Source organism: Schistocerca nitens, chromosome 4, assembly GCF_023898315.1.
Source record: "Schistocerca nitens isolate TAMUIC-IGC-003100 chromosome 4, iqSchNite1.1, whole genome shotgun sequence".
In the NCBI taxonomy this organism is placed as follows: Eukaryota; Metazoa; Arthropoda; class Insecta; order Orthoptera; family Acrididae; genus Schistocerca; species Schistocerca nitens.
The window spans coordinates 214,197,033-214,220,632 of NC_064617.1; the positions used below are offsets into that span (position 1 = coordinate 214,197,033).

Sequence of the window (23,600 nt, forward strand, 5' to 3'; positions counted from 1 at the left end):
ATTTGTGGAAGAAATCGAGTTCTGGAGGTTTATAAATTAAGTTTACGTTTGAGTAGAAGGGGAAGATTGGAATGAAGTGTTTGTAAGAGGGTGAGTCAAATGAAAACCTTAAATATTTTCTTAAATATTATTTATTGTGCAAAAGTGTTACAAAGCTGTTTCACTTTTGAACATAATCTCCCCCACGCTCAATGCGAGTCCTCCAGCGCTTACAAAGTGCATAAATTCCTTTAGAAAAACATTCTTTTGGTAGTCCGCGCAACCACTAATGCACCGCGTGGCGCACCTCTTCATCAGAACGGAACTTCTCTCCTCCCATTGCGTCCTTGAGTAGTCCAAACATATGGAAATCACTTGGGGCAAGGTCTGGTGTGTATGGTGGATGAGGAAGACACTCAAAATGCAGGTCTGTGATTGCTGCAACTGTTGTACGGGCAGTGTGGGGCCTTGCATTTTCATGTTGCAGAAGGACACCTGCTGACGGCAATCCATGTCGCTTTGATTTGATTGCAGGCCGCAGATGATTTTTTAGGAAATCTGTGTATGATGCACTCGTGACAGTGGTCCCTCTAGGCATGTAATGCTCCAAAATGACGCCTTTTCCGTCCCGAAAGAGTGTCAGCATAACCTTCCCTGCTGATGGTTCTGTTCGAAACCTGTTTGGTTTTGGTGATGAGGAATGGCGCCATTCCTTGCTCGCTCTCTTCGTTTCCAGTTGGTGGAAGTGGACCCAGGTTTCGTCCCCAGCAACGATTCTTACAAGGAAGCCATCACCTTCAAACCGCAGAAGAAGTTCTTCACAAGCATCAACTCATTTCAAGAGTCAGCTGCGGTGGCACCCATCTTGTAGACACTTTGTGAAACTGGATCACATCAAGCATAATGTGGTGTGCTGACCCATGGCTAATCTGTAAACATGCTGCAATGTCATTCAGTCTTACTCGGTGGTTTTCCTTCACTGTGGCTTCAACTGTTGCAATGTTCTCTGAAGTCACCACTCGTTGTGCCTGACCTGTACGAGGAGCATCTTCCACTGAAACCACACCATTTGTGAACTTCCTATCCCATTCGTAGACTTGCTGCTGTGACAAACATGCATCACCGTACTGACCCTTCATTCGGCGATGAATTTCAATAGGTTTCACACTACGCAAAAACCGAATAAGAGAACGCTGTTCATCGCTGGTGGAAGTCGCAAGCGGGGCGACCATCTTTATACTGATACTGCAACGGTATGTGTGCATCTGCACTATGCTGCCACCTACAGGCCATTCCAAACGCTGTTTGTATCACGCTTACCAACTTTACAGGATAACGGGGGGAAATTTCGATTTGTTATTACAAACTTAAGGTTTTTATTTGATGTACCCTCGTACGTGCGAAGGCGGGTAGAGGAATGAAATGCAATGTTCGGCTGGTTATAAGTTACGTTTTAGTCTTTTGTGGACTTTTTGTTCCCCAGTTAGTGACGTATCTTACTAATTTGGAACTAAAGGTTATCTTAATATACACTAGTTAAATGTTGCAGATTTTTTGTTAAAACCTTTATCTGTCAAAATCAGTACTTAGAAAAGTGTGACTACTAATTTCAACCGCTTGAACGGACTTCTTGGAGTAAGACCCTTAGTCATTTCAGTGTTAGCATCCTTAAGGAAATGTCGACTAAGTGTTTTACTTATTGCGCTTCATGTTTGTGTACTGATCTGAAGATGACAGTTGAAACTAGTAATCGATGTTTTTTCATTACGACCTCAGCCCACAGGCGTCACCGGATGTGGATATCGAGGAGCATGGGGTCAGCACATAATTCTCCAGGCAGTTGTCAATTTTCGTGATCGGAGCCACCATCAAGTAGCTCCTCAAAAATGGTTCAAATGGCTCTGAGCACTATGGGACTTAACATCTGTGGTCATCAGTCCCCTAGAACTTAGAACTACTTAAACCTAACTAACCTAAGGACATCACACACATCCATGCCCGAGGCATGATTCGAACCTGCGACCGTAGCGGTCGCGCGGTTCCAGACTGAAGCGCCTAGAACCTCTCGGCCACACCGGCCGGCTAGTAGCTCCTCAATTGACCTCACAGGGCTTGAGTGCACCCCGCTTTCCAACTCGGCAGACCGGACAGCACGCGTTAGACCCAGTCGGTGACCCATCCAAGTGCTAGCCAAGCCTGACAGCGCTTAACTTCGCTGATTTGACAGAAACTGGTATTACCACTGCGGCAGGGCCATTGACTTGGTAAATAAAGGATTTAATAAAAAAATCTACAGCATTCTAGTTTACAGATCGCGCTCCCCAGTCCAACTACGTCAGGTAATTACAATATTTTAATTTGTTGGACGGTAATAAATAGTTAGGCAGAAGTCAGAAAGTCGAACGCTGTGACTGAAACCTCCAATAATTAGGTTTTGGCAGCGTTTATTCTGAAGAGGCAATGCCTCCAACAGGAGATGTATTGGTTGAGATGACCAAGGAAGGACTTTCAGAAAGGGGGGGGGGGATTACGAAATACGTCCACGTAGGCTACGTCACCATCGTCAAAATTGCGTGATCGTTACGAGTATTGGTATTATCTGGAGAAAACAGAAGAAACAGTGTATTTAAGATTTCCTTTTTTAGAACAGGTAGAGCGTGGTATTAATTTGCAGTGAAGGGACGACTTACAGGTGATGATGCTGTAAGTGATGAGGAAATGAGTGAAGCTGTAGGCCCAGCTGGTGAGAATGACGCCCGAGGAGGACAGCAGGCCGCCCGTTATCGCCACCTTGCGGTAGCCGAAGCGACGCAGTATCGGACCGCTGAACAGGCCTGCAACACACACAGTACCACTCAGTCACTCAAAGTGGATCTCGTTAAACAGTTTTAATGAATTCCGTCCTTACGTGCGAGGCAATTCCTACGCAGGGTGCAAGGCAGCCTATGTAAGAAAATACACTTAAAAAAAAAAAGGACGCACCGGGAAGGAACTATCCTAATGGGTAGGTGTGATGTAAATGTACAGACAAACAAATGATTACAGTTTCAGAAAAACTGGATGATTTATTGAAGAGAAAGAGATTCATGAATTGAACAAATCAGTAATGCATTGGTCAACCTCTGGCCCTCAAGCATGCAGTTATTCGGATGGCATTGATTGATAGAGTTGTTGGATGTCCTCCTGGAGGAGATAGTGACAAATTCTGTCCAATTGGCGTGTTAGATCGACAAAGTCCCGAACTGGCTCGAGGACCCTGTTCCTAATGATCCAGTTGGGGAGAGATCTGGCGGATTTGCTGGCCAAGGTAGTGTCTGGCAAGCACGAAGACAAGCAATAGAAATTCTCGCCGTGTGCAAAAGGGCATTATTTTGATGAAAAGTAACCCTAGGGCAGATTGCTATGGAGGGCTACAAAACGTGGCACAGAACGTCGTTGATGTACAGCTTCGTTGTAGGGGTGCTGCTGATGGCAACCAATGCGTTTTTACTACGAAAAGAAATGACACCCCAGACTACCACTCGTGGTTGTTGGGCCATACGATAGGCGACAGTCAGATTGGTATCCCACTGCAGACCGGGGCGTCTCCAGAGTCGTCTACGGGTAGGAATCTCTTTGACTGGAGTAGAAGTTTTATCAGTGATGAGTCCCGTTTCGAGTTGAGCCCCAATGACCAGCGAAGACGTCTTGGGAGAGGACCTGGACAATGTTGGGATACCATCCTGACCATCACCCGCCATGCAGCCTGACAAACAGGAGTGATGGGCTGGGGTACCATTTCTTTTCTTCGATTGTCATTCACGGCACTCTTATACAACACATTTGTCTGTCTTTGCATGTACACAGGCCCTGGACAATGTTGGGATACCAACCTGACCATCACCCGCCATGCAGCCTGACAAACAGGAGTGATGGGCTGGGGTACCATTTCTTTTCTTCAGTTGTCATTCACGGCACTCTTATACAACACATTTGTCTGTCTGTGCATGTACACAGGCCCTGGACAATGTTGGGATACCAACCTGACCATCACCCGCCATGCAGCCTGACAAACAGGAGTGATGGGCTGGGGTACCATTTCCTTTCTTCGATTGTCATTCACGGCACTCTTATACAACACATTTGTCTGTCTGTGCATGTACACTGGCCCTGGACAATGTTGGGATACCAACCTGACCATCACCCGCCATGCAGCCTGACAAACAGGAGCGATGGGCTGGGGTACCATTTCTTTTCTTCGGTTGTCATTCACGGCACTCTTATACAACATATATCGTACGCACCATTTCGTTTCCCTTGATGGCAAGCCATCCTGTGCTTACATTTCAGCTAGATAATGCCTGTCCACATCCGGAGAGAGTCTCTACCGCTTGTATTCGTGCTTGTAAATCTCTACCATAGCCAGCAAGATTGCCGGATCTCTGTCCAACTGAGCATGCTTGGAGTATTGTGAGCAGTGCCCTGCAACCAGCACGGGATTTTGACGCCAGACAGAATCTGGCGAGACATTCCAGTAGAGGACATCCAAAAGCTCTATCAGACAATGCAACTGCTTGCATAAGAGCCAGAGGTGGACCAGTACATAACTGACTTGCTCAATTTGTGAAACTATTTCTGTTGAATAAATCATCCAATTTTTCTGAAATTGTAATCATTTGTCTGTCTCTGCATGTATATCTACTAATTTCCATTCCATTCTGATAATTTCTTCATGGTATGTCGTATTTTTATCTTATAATGTATTTATAAATAGCATCTGATTCTGATAAGCTCAGTTTGGAATCTGTGAATACATGACGCCAGCTATAGGAGGTACGAACGTGGACATCTTGAATGGGACGCTCAATGGAGCAAGCTGGCAGATTACTTATGACAGCACTGTGCCTCTGAATAATGCGACTACATTTACCTGCCAACATCGCCTGACTCACCCGGAGAGCCGAGCGCATTAGCGCGGCTGCTTTCTGGATTCAGGGAAGTGAGACTACCCCAGACCGAATGCGCCTCGTGGATTAATTGCGAGGGCTTGTGGGTCGACCAGCGTAGACATGGATTTTGGGCGGTTTTACCAATACAGCCAGGTAAATACCGGGCTGATTACTAAGTCCCGATTCAGATACACACTGCTCGACTATTTAGGAAGCGTTCTCACGCTCAAACAAGAGATTTACTGTAGACGCAAGTAGATGGGTTACACAAAGTCCGGCGAGGGGGAGAGTTCGTATGAGGGAGATCACCCGGCCACTACATGTCAGTACCATTTCCAAATCGAGTATAGCAATCCCGATCCTGTAGGGAATCGAAAAAAAGGCAACCAAGAACAACATAAGAAGAATTAAGAATACCTGCTGCCAAAATTAATAGAGAACGTGTCTGAAAATGATAAGTCTGCTTTCGATTGTTCTGGATGTCACTAATCGCAACTGTGATGGTTTTTCTTGGTCGTCGCTCTTCTGATTGCTTTGATGGCCTCGCCAGGAACTCCGCTCTTGTGCCAACCTCTTCATCTCAGAGTAATACTTGCACCAAACGTCTCCAGTTATCTGTACAACGTATCCCAATCTCTGTTTACCCCACCAGTTTTATCCTCTACACTTCCGTCTAGGACCCTAGGACCGTGAAAGCCATTTCCGGATGTCTTTAGCACATGACCTATTATTCTGTACCATATTCTTGTCAGTATTTTCCATATGTTCCTTGCTTCGCCGATTCTGCGGAGAACCTCTTCATTCCTTATTCACCTACAGGGTGGCGCACGAAATGTGTTACCATTGTCAATACAATCTAAAAGGAACATATACTACAATGCAGAGCGGTCCATGGAAATTTGTTCTAAGCACATGCTCAATATGTCCACCATTTCGTTTCCTAACTTCCTTCAAACGAACACTGAAATTAGTGATTACCCTACGGCACATGTCTTCCGTAATTTCATTGCAAGCTTGAAGAATAAGTCTTCTGAGCTCCATTAAATCACGTGGACGTTTCGGGAAAAATTTTTTCCTTTAGGTACCCCCCCAAAAAAAAGTCACATGGATTGAGGTCTGGACTATTGGGGAGCCAATTTTGTCCGTCATTGAAGCGACCTGGAAGCCTGAGTCAAATGATCGGCATGTCGAAATGCTCGTGTAAAAAGACCAACACCGTGTTTGCAGTATGTGGCCTTGCTTCATCTTGCATGAACCACTGCGTGTTGAAGGGCGAGGCAGTAGCAAGAAGCTGTGGAATGAAGCAATTGCGATGCATGCTCAAATAACGCTCGCTGTTCACAGTTTCTTCAAAGATAAAGGGTCCAATAAGTCCGTGACTGGAAATTGCTGCCCACGCTGTAATCCTCGGAGCATAATGTTGTCGTTCATGAAGCACTTATGGGTTTTCAGTGGCCCAAAAGCGTACATTTTGTTTGTTAACCACACCGTCTAAATGAAAATCCGCCTCGTCTGAAAACCAAACGTTGTTGAGAGTTTCTTCCCTATCCTCCGCCCAGTGAGCAAACAGTAGTCTCTGCTGCTTGTGTTCTTCAGTGAGCTTCTGTGCACAGGTCATCTTGTATGGGTACATATGGAGGTCACTTTTAAGAATGGGTTGAACGGAGCGTCTGGATATTCACAGTTGCACTGCTGCCTTTCTACACGATTTCCCGGGACTTCTCTGTACAGGAACTCGTACCGCATCGCATCAATATTCTCCGGTGAACAAACAGGCCGAGGTCGCTTCGCTTCCAATTCTGTTCCTTCCTGTACAAATTTATCGTACAACCTGTGGATGGTCTTCTTGCAAGGGACCCATCGTGTTTTAAACTGTGTCGAAAACGCCTCTGAGTCACAACAAGGTTTTTCGTTTCATGAAAAAGTAACACAATTGCCGATCGTTTCTGTGTCGTCAGTCTTCCATTGTCAGCCATTGCTGCTTACTAGTCTCCTAGCGGCAGTATCGTGAATTACAAGTCATTTCGTAACTCATTTGTTTTTCCAAGCTCTGCTGGTACTGCTGTAGAGATCGCAGCAGGATATCTAATGTGCATCGTAAATTGTGAAAGAAACAATTGGTAACACATTTCGTTCGCCACCCTGTAATTTTCAACACCCTTGCATAACATCACATCTCAAATGCTTTGTGTCTCTTCTTTTCCGGTTTTCCCACAGGCCGTTATTCACTATCCCAAATGCACAGCCTCAGAAATTTCTTCATCACATTAAGGCTAATATTTGATTAGCAGGCTTCTTTTACACAGGAAGACCCTCTTTGCCTGTGTTAGTCTTCTATTTATGTTCTGCTTGCTTCGCCAGTTGTGTGTTATTTTACTTCCAAGGTAGCAGAATGCCTTCATTTCATCTACTTCGTGGTCACCATTTTTTATGTTAAGTTTAACGTAAATACCAGCTCTGCTATTCCGGACTATATACCAATTAGGTTCCTTTCGGAGTATGCTGATGCATTAGCTCCATACTTAACAATCGTATACAACCGTTCGCTCGACGGAAGATCCGTACCCAAAGACTGGAAAGTTGCACAGGTCACACCAATATTCAAGAAAGGTAGTAGGAGTAATCCGCTAAATTACAGGTCCGTATCGTTAACGTCGATATGCACGAGGATTTTAAAACATATATTGTGTTCGAACATTATGAATTACCTCGAAGGAAACGGTCTATTGACACACTGTCAACATGGGTTTAGAAAACATCGTTCCTGTGAAACACAACTAGCTCTCTATTCATACGAAGTGTTGAGTGCTATTGACAAGGGATTTCAGATCGATTCCGTATATCTGGATTTCCGGATGGCTTTTGACGCTGTACCACACAAGCGGCTCGTAGTGAAAATGCGTGCTTATGGAATATCATCTCAGTTATGCGACTGGATTTGTGATTTCCTGTCAGAGAGGTCACAGTTCGTAGTAATTGGCGGGAAGTCATCGAGTAAAACAGTAGTGATTTCTGGCGTTCCCCAAGGTACTGTTATAGGCCCTTTGTTGTTCCTTATCTATATAAACGATTTGGGAGACAATCTGAGCAGCCGCCCTCGTGTGTTTGCAGATGACGCTGTCGTTTATCGACTAATAAAGTCATCAGAAGATCAAAACAAACTGCAAAACGATTTCGAAAAAATATCTGAATGGTGCGAAAATTGGCAGTTGACCCTAAATAACGGAAAGTGCGAGGTCATTCACATGAGTGCTAAAAGGAACTCGTTAAACTTTGGTTACACGATAAATCAGTCTAATCTAAAAGCCGTAAATTCAACTAAATACCTAGGTATTACAATTACGAACAACTTAAATCGGAGGGAACACATAGAAAATGTTGTGAGGAAGGCGTTTTATTGGCAGGACACTTAGAAAATGTAACAGACCTACTAAGGAGGCAGCCTACACTACGCTTGTCCGTCCTCTTTTAGAATACTGCTGCGCGGTGTGGGATCCTTACCAGATAGGACTGACGGAGTACGTTGAAAAAGTTCAAAGAAACGCTGCACGTTTTGTATTATCGCGAAATATGGGAGAGAGTGTCACAGAAATGATACAGGATTTGGGCTGGAAATCATTAAAAGAAAGGCGTTTTTCTTTGCAACGGAATGTTCTCACGAAATTCCAATTACCAACTTTCTCCTCCGAATGCGAAAATATTTTGTTGGCACCGACCTACATAGGGAGGAACGATCACCACGATAAAATAAGGGAAATCAGAGTTCGTACGGAAAGATACAGGTGTTCATTCTTTCCGCGCGCTATGCGAGATTGGAATAATAGAGAATTGTGAAAGTGGTCCTATGAACCCTCTGCCAGGCACTTAAGATTGATTTGCTGGGTATCCATGTAGATGGAGACGTAGATGTAGATGTACTTTCAGCGTCTACTGTTTACCCTCAAACCATAGTCTGCATTCGTCAGACTGCTCGTTCCATTCATCACGTTCTGAAATGTTTCTTCAGTCACCGTGAATATTAACCTCTCGAAATTTTCTTTCAGTTTCTTCGGTAGGTCTTCGATATATTGATTGAACAGTTGGTGCGGAAGACTTCACGTTCCTGGTCTTCCATTGTTTTTGGTGCCTCTTGCTTCATGTGCATGTTATGCATTAGCCGTATTTCTCTATAGCTTACACCTGTTTTTCCCATATTGTCGAACATCTTGCACCGTTTTACAATATCATATGCTTTTTCCATCTCTACAACTACTACGACTGAGTCTTGATTTTCGTAAGTCTTGCTACCATTGTCGAGTGCAACATCAGAACTGACTCTCTGGTTCCCTAACATTTCCTAAAGCTTAATCGATCGTTGTCTAACACATCGTAAATTTCTTTTTCCATTCTTCTGTATATTATTCTTGTCAGCAACTTGGATGGATAAGGTGTTAAGCTGAATGTGTTATAGTTCTTGCACTTACTTGCCGCTGAAGTCAAAAATGGCTCTAAGCATTATGGGACTTAACATCTGAACTAAGCTAAGGACATTACACACATCCATGCCCGAGGCAGGATTCTAACTTGCGAACGTAGCAGCCTCTTGGTTCCGGATTGAAGCGCCTAGAACCGCTCTGCTACAGCGGCCGACTCCACTGCAGTCTTCGGGACAATGTGGATTATATTTCTTCCGAAAGTCTGATGGTATGTCTCCAGTCTCATAGATTCTACATATATACTTGGAGAGTCTGTTTGTTGATAATTGTAGTAATGATCTTGACATTTCGGAGGGATTTTATCTAGCCTTCTGCCTTATTTGATCGCAAGTCTTCCAAAGTTTAAAAAATGGTTCAAATGGCTCTGAGCACTATGGGACTTAACATCTGAGGTCATCAGTCCCCTAGAACTTAGAACTACTTAAACCTAACTAACCTAAGGACGTCACACACATCCATGCCCGAGGTCCAAAGTTTAAACTCTGATACTAGATGCCCTATGACTTCTGTGACGCGGATGTAGGCGAGTTATTCAGTCGCCCAGAACTGGGAGCAGGTAAGTAGATGCATTTGTCTGTACAGTTCTAAGCTAAACCGGCGGGCCTGGGGATCGAGAGCATGGCGTGTACAAAGGCTGTCGGCCGGGCGTGGCTGAAAATGGGAAAACCGTACCGAGAATCTGGACAGCGTTTACTCGCTTAACCGAAGGACAGACGATACGGGAAAAATAGCAGTCTCCGAGACAGTCTGAAACGTGCCTTCTTACAGCGCTTAGATATTCGACAGTAAAAGACAGCCAAATAATAACTGCATCCAATATTTTCAATATCTTTAAAACCAAAGAATTTAATGTTTTGCAGTGACTAACTATTTTCACAGTGAACCTCTGAATTACTACTTTTAATGCTTCATGAGATTTAAACAAAAAATATCTCAGATGATGGCATTGCACAATAGTTATCATCTCTGAAAGCTGCTTATCTGTATCTGTTTTACTTCTGGATTTATTAAGTTTATTATATCTTTACATTATGCAAACGTCTGTCAGAGCATCATATTCTCCACAATAACAAAGAAAATGAAGCACCATGAATACTTCATATCCTGTCATACTTGTGTACTTATTTAACGAATATGTTTGAGCCGTGGTAAATTTGCTGTTTCGAAGAGCGCGCCGCAGCGCGTAGTGTGAAGCAGTAGCCCTCCGTTCCTGGCGGTAGCGCCGCTGTGGCAATCGCAGCTTTGGTTTCTCCCTCTGGTGGGAAAGGGGAAAGGTAGCCTGTTCACATGCATTTAAGGGGCGCTATCAGCTCGGCAGTTATCCGCCCCCCCCCCCCCCTACCTTTTATACACTCCTGGAAATGGAAAAAAGAACACATTGACACCGGTGTGTCAGACCCACCATACTTGCTCCGGACACTGCGAGAGGGCTGTACAAGCAATGATCACACGCACGGCACAGCGGACACACCAAGAACCGCGGTGTTGGCCGTCGAATGGCGCTAGCTGCGCAGCATTTGTGCACCGCCGCCGTCAGTGTCAGCCAGTTTGCCGTGGCATACGGAGCTCCATCGCTGTCTTTAACACTGGTAGCATGCCGCGACAGCGTGGACGTGAACCGTATGTGCAGTTGACGGACTTTGAGCGAGGGCGTATAGTGGGCATGCGGGAGGCCGGGTGGACGTACCGCCGAATTGCTCAACACGTGGGGCGTGAGGTCTCCACAGTACATCGATGTTGTCGCCAGTGGTCGGCGGAAGGTGCACGTGCCCGTCGACCTGGGACCGGACCGCAGCGACGCACGGATGCACGCCAAGACCGTAGGATCCTACGCAGTGCCGTAGGGGACCGCACCGCCACTTCCCAGCAAATTAGGGACACTGTTGCTCCTGGGGTATCGGCGAGGACCATTCGCAACCGTCTCCATGAAGCTGGGCTACGGTCCCGCACACCGTTAGGCCGTCTTCCGCTCACGCCCCAACATCGTGCAGCCCGCCTCCAGTGGTGTCGCGACAGGCGTGAATGGAGGGACGAATGGAGACGTGTCGTCTTCAGCGATGAGAATCGCTTCTGCCTTGGTGCCAATGATGATCGTATGCGTGTTTGGCGCCGTGCAGATGAGCGCCACAATCAGGAGTGCATACGACCGAGGCACACAGGGCCAACACCCGGCATCATGGTGTGGGGAGCGATCTCCTATACTGGCCGTACACCACTGGTGATCGTCGAGGGGACACTGAATAGTGCACGGTACATCCAAACCGTCATCGAACCCATCGTTCTACCATTCCTAGACCGGCAAGGGAACTTGCTGTTCCAACAGGACAATGCACGTCCGCATGTATCCCGTGCCACCCAACGTGCTCTAGAAGGTGTAAGTCAACTACCCTGGCCAGCAAGACCTCCGGATCTGTCCCCCATTGAGTATGTTTGGGACTGGATGAAGCATCGTCTCACGCGGTCTGCACGTCCAGCACGAACGCTGGTCCAACTGAGGCGGCAGGTGGAAATGGCATGGCAAGCCGTTCCACAGGACTACATCCAGCATCTCTACGATCGTCTCCATGGGAGAATAGCAGCCTGCATTGCTGTGAAAGGTGGATATACACTGTACTAGTGCCGACATTGTGCATGCTCTGTTGCCTGTGTCTATGTGCCTGTGGTTCTGTCAGTGTGATCATGTGATGTATCTGACCCCAGGAATGTGTCAATAAAGTTTCCCCTTCCTGGGACAATGAATTCACGGTGTTCTTATTTCAATTTCCAGGAGTGTAAATCCCTCCAAATCCTTGAACGTCATGCTCTCCGCCTCGCCTATCGCATCTGTCTCCCCTCCACCACGCGGATCCTGTACGATCTCATCCCCTTCCCCCACCTCCTCCTTTTTCTTGAAAGGATACGGATCCTGTACACCTCCCGTAAACTCGATCCTCCTCACCCGCTCATCTCCCCGATCCTCTCCCACCCCTGCCCGCTGCCGCGCCTGTATTCCCACGTCCCACCCGGTCTCCATCTCTCCACCCTGCTTACACTCTCCCAAGGTGGCTTCCGCCAGCTCCCTCTCCCTGATGATGCCCTCCTCCCCTCCATCTACCCCTCCTACCAACTTTGATCCTCCCACCCTCCTCCTGTGCTTGCTCCTCTGGGCACCCTCCCTTCCTTCTCTCCCTTTTCCCTCCCTCCTCCCTTTCTCCCCCCTCCTCCCCCGGGCTTCCCCTCCCCTGTCCCTCTCCTCCTGCCCCCGTCTCCTCAGCCATTGGCATCCTTGTTCTCCCCTCTCCCCCACCTCACCCCTGTTCCCCTCTTGGCAGGTCCCCGGACTCGCACACGCTAAGTGGACATTCGCCATCAGTGTTTCGTGTGTGCTGTCATGTTTAGTGTTCAGTGTTCACAGTCCCACTCCATCGTTCACCAGTGCCATCGTCTTCTTCAGTGTTTGTGCGTCGTCTCAACAGTTTGCAGTGTGGATTATCGTCGAGTGTGAACGGCTCCGTGTTTGTCTTTATGTGTCTACTGTTTTATTGCCCACCATTCTGTAACTTATGTGTCTTCTCAGTGTTTCTTCTCATTGTGTATCCTATGGCTGAAGAGCAGCGTAGAATGCTGCTGACAGCCTGCCTGTTGTACGGGTTTAAAATAACATTAAAGAAAAAAAAAACTCGGCAGTTGGTCAGTCAGAGTGAGTCTGCGTCAATCGTCAATCTCGGCGAGTCAGGTCAGTTGATCAACAGGGTCAGTGTGGGGCAGTCAGCGTCTGTCTGTCGTCCGGAGTGCTAGTATGTGTTAGGCTGCCAGTCTGCTCGAGTTTGTTCAGGCTACGGTTATTGGCGGTTGGATCGATCGGCTGGTCGGTCGCGCACTCGTACGCAAGATGACTGGTCCGTCTTGAGCGTCAGCGCATGTGAGATCGCCACGTCAGTCCAGTGGGCCGCGCCGTTTAGCGAGGGATAGTGGCTTCGCGGCCGACACGAGAGCAGCAGGAGTCAACCCACGACATCGGTCTGGCCGGGGCGAGCTGCGACGCCGTGAGACGGAAGATCGCCGCACCTTCCTGCGTCCGTTGAAGCGGGTGGCAGCGGACGGTTAGGGAGAGCGTTTTGAGGGTGCTGCGCCAGGTCTTCGCCAGACATCGCAGTTTTTTTAAGTTAAGTGATTCGCGATATGTTGTTTCATTTACTTGTTAAAGTCTACTTGTTTTCTTGGTCAGTCTGTCGTCCCCAGCTTGCTCGTCTCTCTCGTCCGCATTTGTGAGGCAGTTAGTGTCTGTCTGTCTGTCGGTCTGCCGTACGTTAATAGCTGCCTCTGTCATGTTTGTCAGATTCGGTGTTAACGAATTTATTGCTTAAGGTGTAAGGGCCGAATTCCTGGAATATGTTTGTATCTTGCCTATCATCTTGATAGGCAGTATATGTGTAATGTAGGGCATGTTTGTACATTTTCTGTAAGACTGCATTTCATAGGTTTTTATTTAAATGGTCATTTTAGTATTAAAGTTGCCACCCTTCCACCGTAACAGTTCTTTCAAAAACAAGTTGCACTTTCGGTGGCATATAATTTTTAATGTGAGTGATTTGGACCATCTCCATCCCTCTTACGGGGTGCACAGTTTATGTGTTTGTGTGAGTTGTTATTTTTAGTTTAAAGTAATCTGGTGAGTTGATTTGCACCAGTGTAGTCTTTCAGAGGTTGTTGTGAGCGGTCGTGACAAGGGCCGTTTTAAAAGGGAGCGGCAAGGTTCTCAGCCCGAAAGCTCATACTATAACAAAAAAAATTGTTTTTTCTGCCTCTGAATAAATTGTACCTTGATATTTACAGGGTGCTTTCTGATTATAATTGTAAATCTATTTTTTAAAAAAAGGGCTTTTAGGAATAAAATTTCCATTTATTGAAAAATTTCAATTTGTTTCATCAGTTAGCAATTGGCTACTATTTCCACGCTCACATAGTGTGATTAAATGTATTAACGTTCTTGATGAATCGCGAGTAAATAAAGCAAGTTCTTTAAGAGAAGGTTTTGAGAGTAAATTCACGGTCCAATGTTACTATTTTTTTTCATATGTTTATTTAACTATTGATTACACATGCTAATACAAAATCATAGTAATTTAAGAACTGGTCAGTCGCACGTGTTAGCTGACATAATCTTTGGAAACTGGGCCAAAACATGATTCTGTCAAGCAGGCGTAAATAATTGTTTAAACAACATCTAACGACAATCTGTTGTTACTTAATGTGAGCGCATTTGCGCAAGAATACAGGCTTATTTATTCATGAGGAAACCTTTATTTATATTTATTGTGTATTGTCTGAGTGTGACGGAATGCTTATGTTTCATTATTCAAATACATTAGTTCAGTCCGGGAAGTCGTCAGGTTGAGTCAAATCATGTCTGTGGAACTTAAGACCGATATATTTTTGGTTCAAATGGCTCTGACCACTATGGGACTTAACTTCTGAGGTCATCAGGCCCTAGAACTTAGAACTACTTAAACCTAACTAACCTAAGCCCGAGGCAGGATTAGATCCTGCGACCGTAGAGGTCCCGCGGTTCCAGACTGAAGCGCCTAGAATCACTCGGCCACTCCGGCCGGCTATTTTTGGTGAAGTGGCCTTCAACCTCCGGGAAGGTACACAGTGGAGGAACACCACTGGAGTCAAGTGGGGACAGACACTTTTTCGAGTGAAGAGCTGAAGGAAATTTTTCGTTTGAATCTTGAAGAAGACACTTTGATGTTGGTTGTGGAAGAAAGCTGACCTGTCTATGGTAACGTGCATGATTCGGTCGTAGGGGTGACTGATTCTGGGCGTTGAACGGCAGCTAAAATACTGACTTTTTCGGATTGCATTACGGAACTGAAAATAGGGAGAGTATGAGCTTCTTCTAACTCTTAACTCACATGTATTAATTTGTAAATCATCATTTTGATCTCTGAACTATTCTGAGCTGGTGAATATTTTGTATGTTGTGATCGCGAGAGGACTTAGTATTCGTATACCTTGGATGACATGTTAGCTTGGGGATTTTGCTACCATTCTCGTAACACTTCCAACGCAATTTCACTGCATTTGATAAGGTTATTTTCTGTCTGTATTTGAACTGTATATCATGGGACCACTTTCCGTTTAGCTGAGATGTACTTTCATGAGTAAAAAATGTTCGTCCGCAGCTCGTGGTCGTGCGGTAGCGTTCTCGCTTCCCACGCCCGGGTTCCCGGGTTAGATTCCCGGCGGGATCAGGGATTTTCTCTGCCTCGTGATGACTCGGTGTTGTGTGCTGTCCTTAGGTTGGTTAGGTTTAAGTAGTTCTAAGTTCTAGGGGACTGATGACCATGGATGTTAAGTCCCATAGTGCTCAGAGCCATTTGAACCATTTTTTTGAAAAAATGTTCAACATGATTCTCTGTCGTCTACATCAGCTACAGACGTAAGAATGGAACCCTTTTTGTTAAACTATTCCTTCATCTTTTATTTAATATTCCTACGTATTTTATTAATTCGAAGTTCTAGTCAATGCATAGTCTATTTGATTGTAGTATTACAGCAGCACATTATTATTTGCGGCGAGTTGGCTGCTGGTCGTGAAAGCAGACGGCGCAACTCGACCGTATGGCTACATCGAGCTACGCCTTTCAAACAGAGCCGTGCACAGCCCAGTTACCTAACGTGCGGGCAACATCAGGTAAATTTGCAGTTGGTTTACTCGTGTGGACTGCTGGTTAGAGAGCAACTACTCAGCAGAGAACCGTTCGGCAATGTCGCAATATTGACTCTCATTTCCTCTTCTACCACGTCATCAGACAGTTCCTCTCCCTCGTAGAGCCCTTCAGTGTGTTTCGTTCTCTCGTCGATCAACAGAAGTATTTCTTCTGTTATCCAAGGTTTTTTTCACAGTTGCATTGCTTTTATGTATGCTTGTCCGTCCAACGTCTGACGTCGCCTCTTTTGGAGATATACGTCCTTCTTCAACCGAACTACCTACTGTGGTATTCACTATCACAATACGAGGTGCATTCAAGTTCCAAGGCCTCCGATTTTTTTTCTCCGGACTGGAAAGAGATAGAAACATGCGCATTGATTTAAAATGAGGCCGCGTTCATTGTCAATACGTCCCAGAGATGGTAGCACCGTATGGCAGATGGAATTTTACCGCCAGCGGCGAGAATGAGAACTGTTTTAAATACTTAAAATGGCGACGTTTTCCTTACTTGAACAGCGTGCAATCATTCTTTTTCTGAATTTGCGTGGTGTGAAACCAATTGAAATTCATCGACAGTTGAAGGAGACATGTGGTGATGGAGTTATGGATGTGTCGAAAGTGCGTTCGTGGGTGCGACAGTTTAATGAAGGCAGAACATCATGTGACAACAAACCGAAACAACCTCGGGCTCGCACAAGCCGGTCTGACGACATGATCGAGAAAGTGGAGAATTGTTTTGGGGGATCGCCGAATGACTGTTGAACAGATCGCCTCCAGAGTTGGCATTTCTGTGGGTTCTGTGCGCACAATCCCACATGACGACCTGAAAATGCGAAAAGTGTCATCCAGGTGGGTGCCACGAATGCTGACGGACGACCACACGGCTGCCCGTGTGGCATGTTGCCAAGCAATGGTGACGCGCAACGACAGCATGAATGGGACTTTCTTTTCGTCGGTTGTGACAATGGATGAGACGTTGATGCCATTTTTCAATCCAGAAACAAAGCGCCAGTCAGCTCAATGGAAGCACACAGGTTCACCGCCACCAAAAAAATTTCGGGTAACCGCCAGTGCTGAAAAAATGGTGTCCATGTTCTGGGACAGCGAGTGCGTAATCCTTACCCACTGCGTTCCAAAGGGCACTATGGTAACAGGTGGATCCTACGAAAATGTTTTGAACAAATTCCTTCCTGCACTGCAATAAAAACGTCCGGGAAGGGCTGCGCGTGTGCTGTTTCACCCAGACAACGCACCCGCACATCGAGCTAACGTTACGCAACAGTTTCTTCGTGATAACAACTTTGAAGTGATTCATCATGCTGCCTACTCACCTGACCTGGCTCCTAGTGACTTTTGGATTTTTCCAACAACGAAAGACACTCTCCGTGGCCGCACATTCACCAGCCGTGCTGCTATTGCCTCAGCGATTTTCCAGTGGTCAAAACAGACTCCTAAAGAAGCCGTCGCCGCTGCCATGCAATCATGGCGTCAGCGTTGTGAAAAATGTGTACGTCTGCAGGGCGTTTACGTCGAGACGTAACGTCAGTTTCATCGATTTCGGCTGAGTAGTTAATTAGAAAAAAAATTGGAGGCCTTAGAACTTGAATGCACCTGGTATCTTCAGCGTTACAGCCTTCTAACGGCACTCCTTCGACGGATACGAAATACCTCTGAAGTTTGAGATAAGAAAGCAGAATGTATCCTCCAGTCAATCTGTCATATGCAATGTTGAATAACACATTAACAACAGTCCAGTCTTGAAGAGGAATGTGAGCCTTGTGGATCTATTAGCGATATCCCGCCGCCGGTATGGAGCATCTTTCCGGCGGTGTGCGCAGAGCGCGCGCCGGTGCCACCTACCGGGCCGATCGGGAGCGAGAGGAAAAGCTGACGAAGAGGGAGTGATTTTGCTTTTGGACGCCGAGCAGTAAGGCCGTTTTGGGAACTGTGGCGGACAGCTCGGGTGACAGGCGTGGATAGAGACGTTACTGGGAAGCCGTTGCTGTTGTTTCTCCGCTTGCTTCATGTCTCCTGGCATCGGTATCTGCGGCGGCTGGCTTCGTCGAACACGCAAGACTGTAAGGGCCTCCTTGCTTGTCCTGTAAATTGTGGTTGGAGTCTATTACTAGGCTTCGTGCTGTTGACTGTATTTTCTTGGGCGGCCGTCGCCACTCCTACTGAATCTGGCCTTCAATGTGTTGATTTTAATTGATTTAATACATAATGCTTTAAGGTGTATGTGGTGTGATCATTAACATTTACGAGGGCCTGGAGTACTGAGACATTCCGTTGTAGATCGCTACTGTCAAGGTTTAACCGCCTTTGAAAACAGTTTGCTTGTCCTTGTTTAAATACCGCCTGGTGTTAAGATGGCCAGTCGCTATATACATATGTTTCCCTGGATACATATGTCTCTGAATTGTAATAACATTACTGTTGCGTTGCTGTCTGAAGTAATAGCGTGTCTGAGAGACACGTGTATAATTTTGTAATCAGTCATTTCCTAAATTCTTACCAGTTATTGAGAGGCCAGTTGTTATTGTGTGTTAATGGCCTGAAACGGATTCCATTGATAGTGGTACTAGAATTCCTTCAATGACAGTAGATCGATATTGTAATTAATTTCATGTATTAATTTTACTGATGTGTTGTAATGAGTTATTGTGTTTTTGGTTAGTTAAGGTAGACGTCAGTCTGTTGTAGATACCCGCTAGTTCTGGGATTTTCTCGTGCCCATTCGTGACCGTTGCTGCTCCCGTGGGGGGGTCCATGTCGAACCTGTATTGGAAACAGCTGAACGGGCGGGCGTCCGTTTCTGAGCGTAGTTGTTGAATCTCACGAGCTTGTTTGATCACATGAAATGTTATGTTATATGCTAAATTAACTGAATTATTTTCGTAATAACAGTCACTGTCGTAATGAAAGAGTACGTTAGTTATAAAATTTAACTCATTTCAGTAAATGTGTAATAGGCCGAGCCGGCCTGAGCGGCCGAGCGGTTCTAGGCGCTACAGTCTGGAACCGCGCGACCGCTACGGTCGCAGGTTCGAATCCTGCCTCGGGTATGGATGCGTGTGATGTCCTTAGGTTAGTTAGGTTTAAGTAGTTCTAAGTTCTAGGGGACTTATGACCTAAGATGTTGAGTCCCATAGTGCTCAGAGCCATTTGAACCGTTTCCAACTGTCGATGGTGATTGCCTGATGTGTTACTTTGGTCCACTCCCACCACCCTACAGCATGTCGTTGGATAAAAGGTGTAATTACATATTGTCTCGACACTTCAGAATGGTTCATATAACTCGCGAATTATGTGCTACCAATACATGCATTATGTCGGTGCAGCAGCCTTCATAAGTAATTTTATGCTCGTCACAAGCTTTGAAAGGCCATGTTACGACATATTGCAATTGTCTTACATAGCCCCTTCCGTAGATTCCGTATTGCATACATCTGCACAAATGTAAACTAATTTCATTTTCAGGAAAATTCACTCAAACGCGGGTTTAAACGTCGTGCATGTGCAGGTGAATTGTCTTTATCTCCTCGTAAGAACTCGTGTTCTGTGGCGGTATTACTTAGATTTCGTGTCCCATATATGTTTTCAGGTACATTGCTTGTCGCACAGAAGTTTTGAATGTCTGATATTGCGTAATCAGTCTGGGGGAGAAGCGAGAACAATATAAGCTCACGGGAAACCTTCCGCTGGCCTTGACATCCATGCACGAGATTTGTGCCATGCAACAGTTGGCGTAACGATACGCACTCTCTCCACAATCATTCCCATATGTGCGCTTTCTGCAAATTACGTTGCACGTATGACTGCTGGTGAAACAAAAGTTTCCTAGTGCTCCACTCCTTCCTGTCAAAGAGCCGAATAACACGGGATCACTGCTTCCAACAGCTGACGTCAATGAGCATAGCTTCCTGTTACAGACATATCTGTCAATGTGTTCTCTACGCCTCGTAGAAATTTGGACGCACATTTTAGCATTACTTTGCATGTGCCACATAATTGCAACAGCATGTATCTCACAGAAGCCACATAACCGCAACATCACATACTTCCCAGCAGCTACAGCAAAAACTTACCCAGTGCCATGCCGAAGGCAGAGTTGACGTTCATGATGACGGAGATGTCTGTGGCGGGCATGTTGATCTCCTTGAACCTGTCTCGGTATAGCAGACCGAACGACTGCATGATGGGCACCATAATGAACTGTAGGAAGAAAGGCAAAGTTCATTCGTAAATAAAACGGTTCTGTGCCGGTAACACAAATACTGTGCTAGTAATAATAACAATAATGACAAACACGAATAAAAGGAAACTATAGTAATATCGGACTTGCAGAAGGTAAACACCGTATTTATTGATTTTCCTATTTATACTTACATATTGCGAAAATATGTAGTTTAAGAGATAAATTACATTAAACATCTCTCCAAATCGTGTCCTTTTTGCAACGCTATGTTGTGCTGAAGTGTCGGGAAATGTGACTTCGGCTGCTAAACGTCAAAACATTGCTCCATTGAAATCATGTATATACCCTTACCTGGATTTTCACTGATTTTGTTATGATTGGAGTTCAGATCGAGTTCTGGAGCACCAACTTCCATCACTTTCATCCTAAGCTTATGTTCCGAATCTTTGCCGAAAAAATGCACACTGAATTAGTATGGTGCTCTTATCAGAGCCGTGTCATGCTAAAGGTATTCGCAAAAAAGTAAGAGTCACGAGAACTCAGGCGCATACACTGACAACAAGGAACTTCCTAATACCATACCTTCCAGCAAACGCCGTCAGCAAGCAAAGAAATTCCTAGCAACTAAAGGTAAGGACATGTTTAACTCGTTTATTTCCTCCAATCCTTCGTGAAACTTCCGCTAGTCTTTACTGTAGTCCAGTGCACTCTGGCGTGACATTTACAGACTTGGCGTGCTTTCTCTACAGCGGATAACATCGCTAATTTCCCTCCCCCCCCCCCCCCCCTTCCGCCTAAAAAATCTACAAAACTATCAAAACACTAATATTAACTGTTGATTAATGACGCGTGTAAGTGTAACACAAGGTGCGTCCTAAAAATTTATTGAATGGTCTCAGAAAATAGAGGAAACAAGAGTTACAAACAAAATGTTTTCGAGCCTTCAAAGTCATCACCACTACCTACAACACACTTCTGACGTCAGTTGTAAAGCTGTTGGAACTGTCAACAACCGCTTCTACATCTACATGGGTACTCTGCAAATCACATTTAAGTGCATGGCAGAGGGTTCATCGAACCACCTTCACAATTCTCTATTGTTCCAATCTCGCATAGCGCTCGGAAAGAATGAACACCTGTATCTTTCCGTACGAGCTCTGATTTCCCTTATTTTATCGTGGTGATCGTTCCTCCCTATGTAGGTCGTGTCAAAAAACTGTTTTCGCATTCGGAGGAGAAAGTTGGTGACTGGAATTTCGCCAGGAGATTCCGTCGCAACGAAAAACGCATTTCTTTTAATGGTATCCAGCCCAAATCCTGTATCATTTCTGTGACACTCTCTCTCATATTTCGTGATAATACAAAACGTGCTGCCCTTCTTTGAACCTTTTCGACGTACTCCGTCAGCCCTATCTGGTAAGGATCCCACACCGCGTAGCAGTATTCTAAAAGAGGACGGACAAGCGTAGTGTGGGCGGTCTCCTTGTAGATCCGTTATATTTTCTAAGTGTCCTGCCAATAAAACACACTCTTTGGTTAGCCTTCCCCACAACATTTTCTGTGTTCCTTCCATTTTAAGTTGTTCGTAATTGTAATACCTAGGTATTTAGTTAAATTTACGGCTTTTAGATTAGACTGATTTATCATGTAACCGAAGCTTAACGAGTTCCTTTTAGCAACCATGTGAATGACCTCGCACTTTCCGTTATTCAGAGTCAACTGCCAATTTTCGCACCATTCAGATATTTTTTCTAAATCGTTTTGCAGTTTGTTTTGATCTTCTGATGACTTTATTAGTCGATAAACGACAGCGTCATCTGCAAACACACGATGGCGGCTACTCAGATTGTCTCCCAAATCGTTTATATCGATAAGGAACAGCAAAGGGCCTGTAACAGTACCTTGGGGAACGCCAGAAATAACTTACGTTTTACTCGATGACTTTCCGCCAATTACTACGAACTGTCACCTCTCTGACAGGAAATCACAAATTAAGTCACATAACTGAGACAATATTCCATAAGCACGCATTTTCACTACGAGCCGCTTGTGTGGTACAGTGTCAAAAGCCATCCGGAAATCCAGATAAACGGAATCGATCTAAAATATCGGTCACGTGTTTTTGGATCAGACCTAATGTTGCCAATACGATCCAGAGACCAGGCAACAGTGAATGGCATGAGGTTACCATCTCCGCCACATCTCTCGGCTTGAAATTCTTAGTAGATCAAGCCCTTGCTGTCGAAAAAGACAGTCAACGTCGTCTTACTCTTGAATTTAGTCAGCTGACTAAAGATGGGGAAGATGGACACCATGCCGTCGACTGTTGTGTTGGTCGCACTATCGCCCACCTCATCTAAGGAAGCGGATATCCAACGATGCGTGATGAAAGTGCTTCGAGCGATTCCACAAGAAGCGTTTTTTGACAGTTTCTAACAACTTTATAACGGTAAGAAGTGTGTTGTAGCTATTGGTGATTATTTTGAAAGCTAGTAACATATTCTGTTTGTAACGCTTGTTTCTTTTATTTTTTCTAGGTTGTTCGTCTAACTTTCCAGATGCACTATGTACGAGGGCTATATTTTTAACCTCTGATCGGTCGCGAAACTGAAAGTCACAGTGAAAATCCGACGAAGCTCCGTGCAGATGTGCTGTGCAGTGTCTCTGGCGTGCCCGTCGATCGCGTGACGTCGTAGTTTTGAGTTCTGAAAGCACAGTGACAATGTAAAGATGTCTGTAACAGCAGAGTCTCCCGCCAAGTGGGAAGCGCCGGCTTAGCTGTTGCGCCGTATTTCATGCAGCCTTCATAGCGTTACTGCCATGCGTTTTCTTTGCGACAAAGCTCGGTCGCACGTTGCAGGTGGAACAACGACGCTCCTGCAGCATTTTGGACGGGAAGTGTTTGATCACCCACCATACAGCCCGGATTTGGCTCCTTCTGATTTTCGTCTCTTTGCTCACATGAATCACTGGCCATGAAGACAACTTTGTGGGGCAGACAGTGAGCTGCAGACCAGCACAGGGAACTGCTGGAGAGCAGAGGCGGTTGCCTCTTGTGGCGAGGGTATTGGAAATTTGGTACCACGCTACAAATGTCTGAGGTGGTGCAGTGACTCTGTGGAGAAGTAGCTGGAAGGTGATGCTCAATGCTGTACATAAAACAATTTTTGATTTTCACAGTGATTTCCATTTCGCGACCGATCGAATGGTTAAAAACAAATCTCGGGTGACATGACAAGAGGTACAGCGGTTTGACAAAAATATGTAAACACCAAGAGAAACGGTTGCTGGAACACAAATGCAGATGATAGCCAAGCCTGCAA

The 23,600-nt window shown here is 45.5% G+C and overlaps 1 protein-coding gene across 4 annotated transcripts in view; it reads right to left on the reverse strand.

The window, feature by feature from the left end:
- LOC126251895 (uncharacterized) overlaps positions 1 to 23,600 on the reverse strand; it is a 247,780-nt gene that overhangs the window by 79,799 nt on the left and 144,381 nt on the right. For 3 of the 4 annotated variants that reach the window (XM_049952610.1, XM_049952608.1, XM_049952607.1), the window contains exons 4-5: positions 20,168 to 20,294; positions 2,670 to 2,813 (exon numbers count right to left, since the gene is read on the reverse strand). In XM_049952610.1, coding sequence (XP_049808567.1) covers positions 2,670 to 2,813; positions 20,168 to 20,294 — 271 coding nt within the window. The remainder of the gene's footprint in view (positions 1 to 2,669; positions 2,814 to 20,167; positions 20,295 to 23,600) is intronic. The other variant, XM_049952609.1, reaches the window with a different exon arrangement.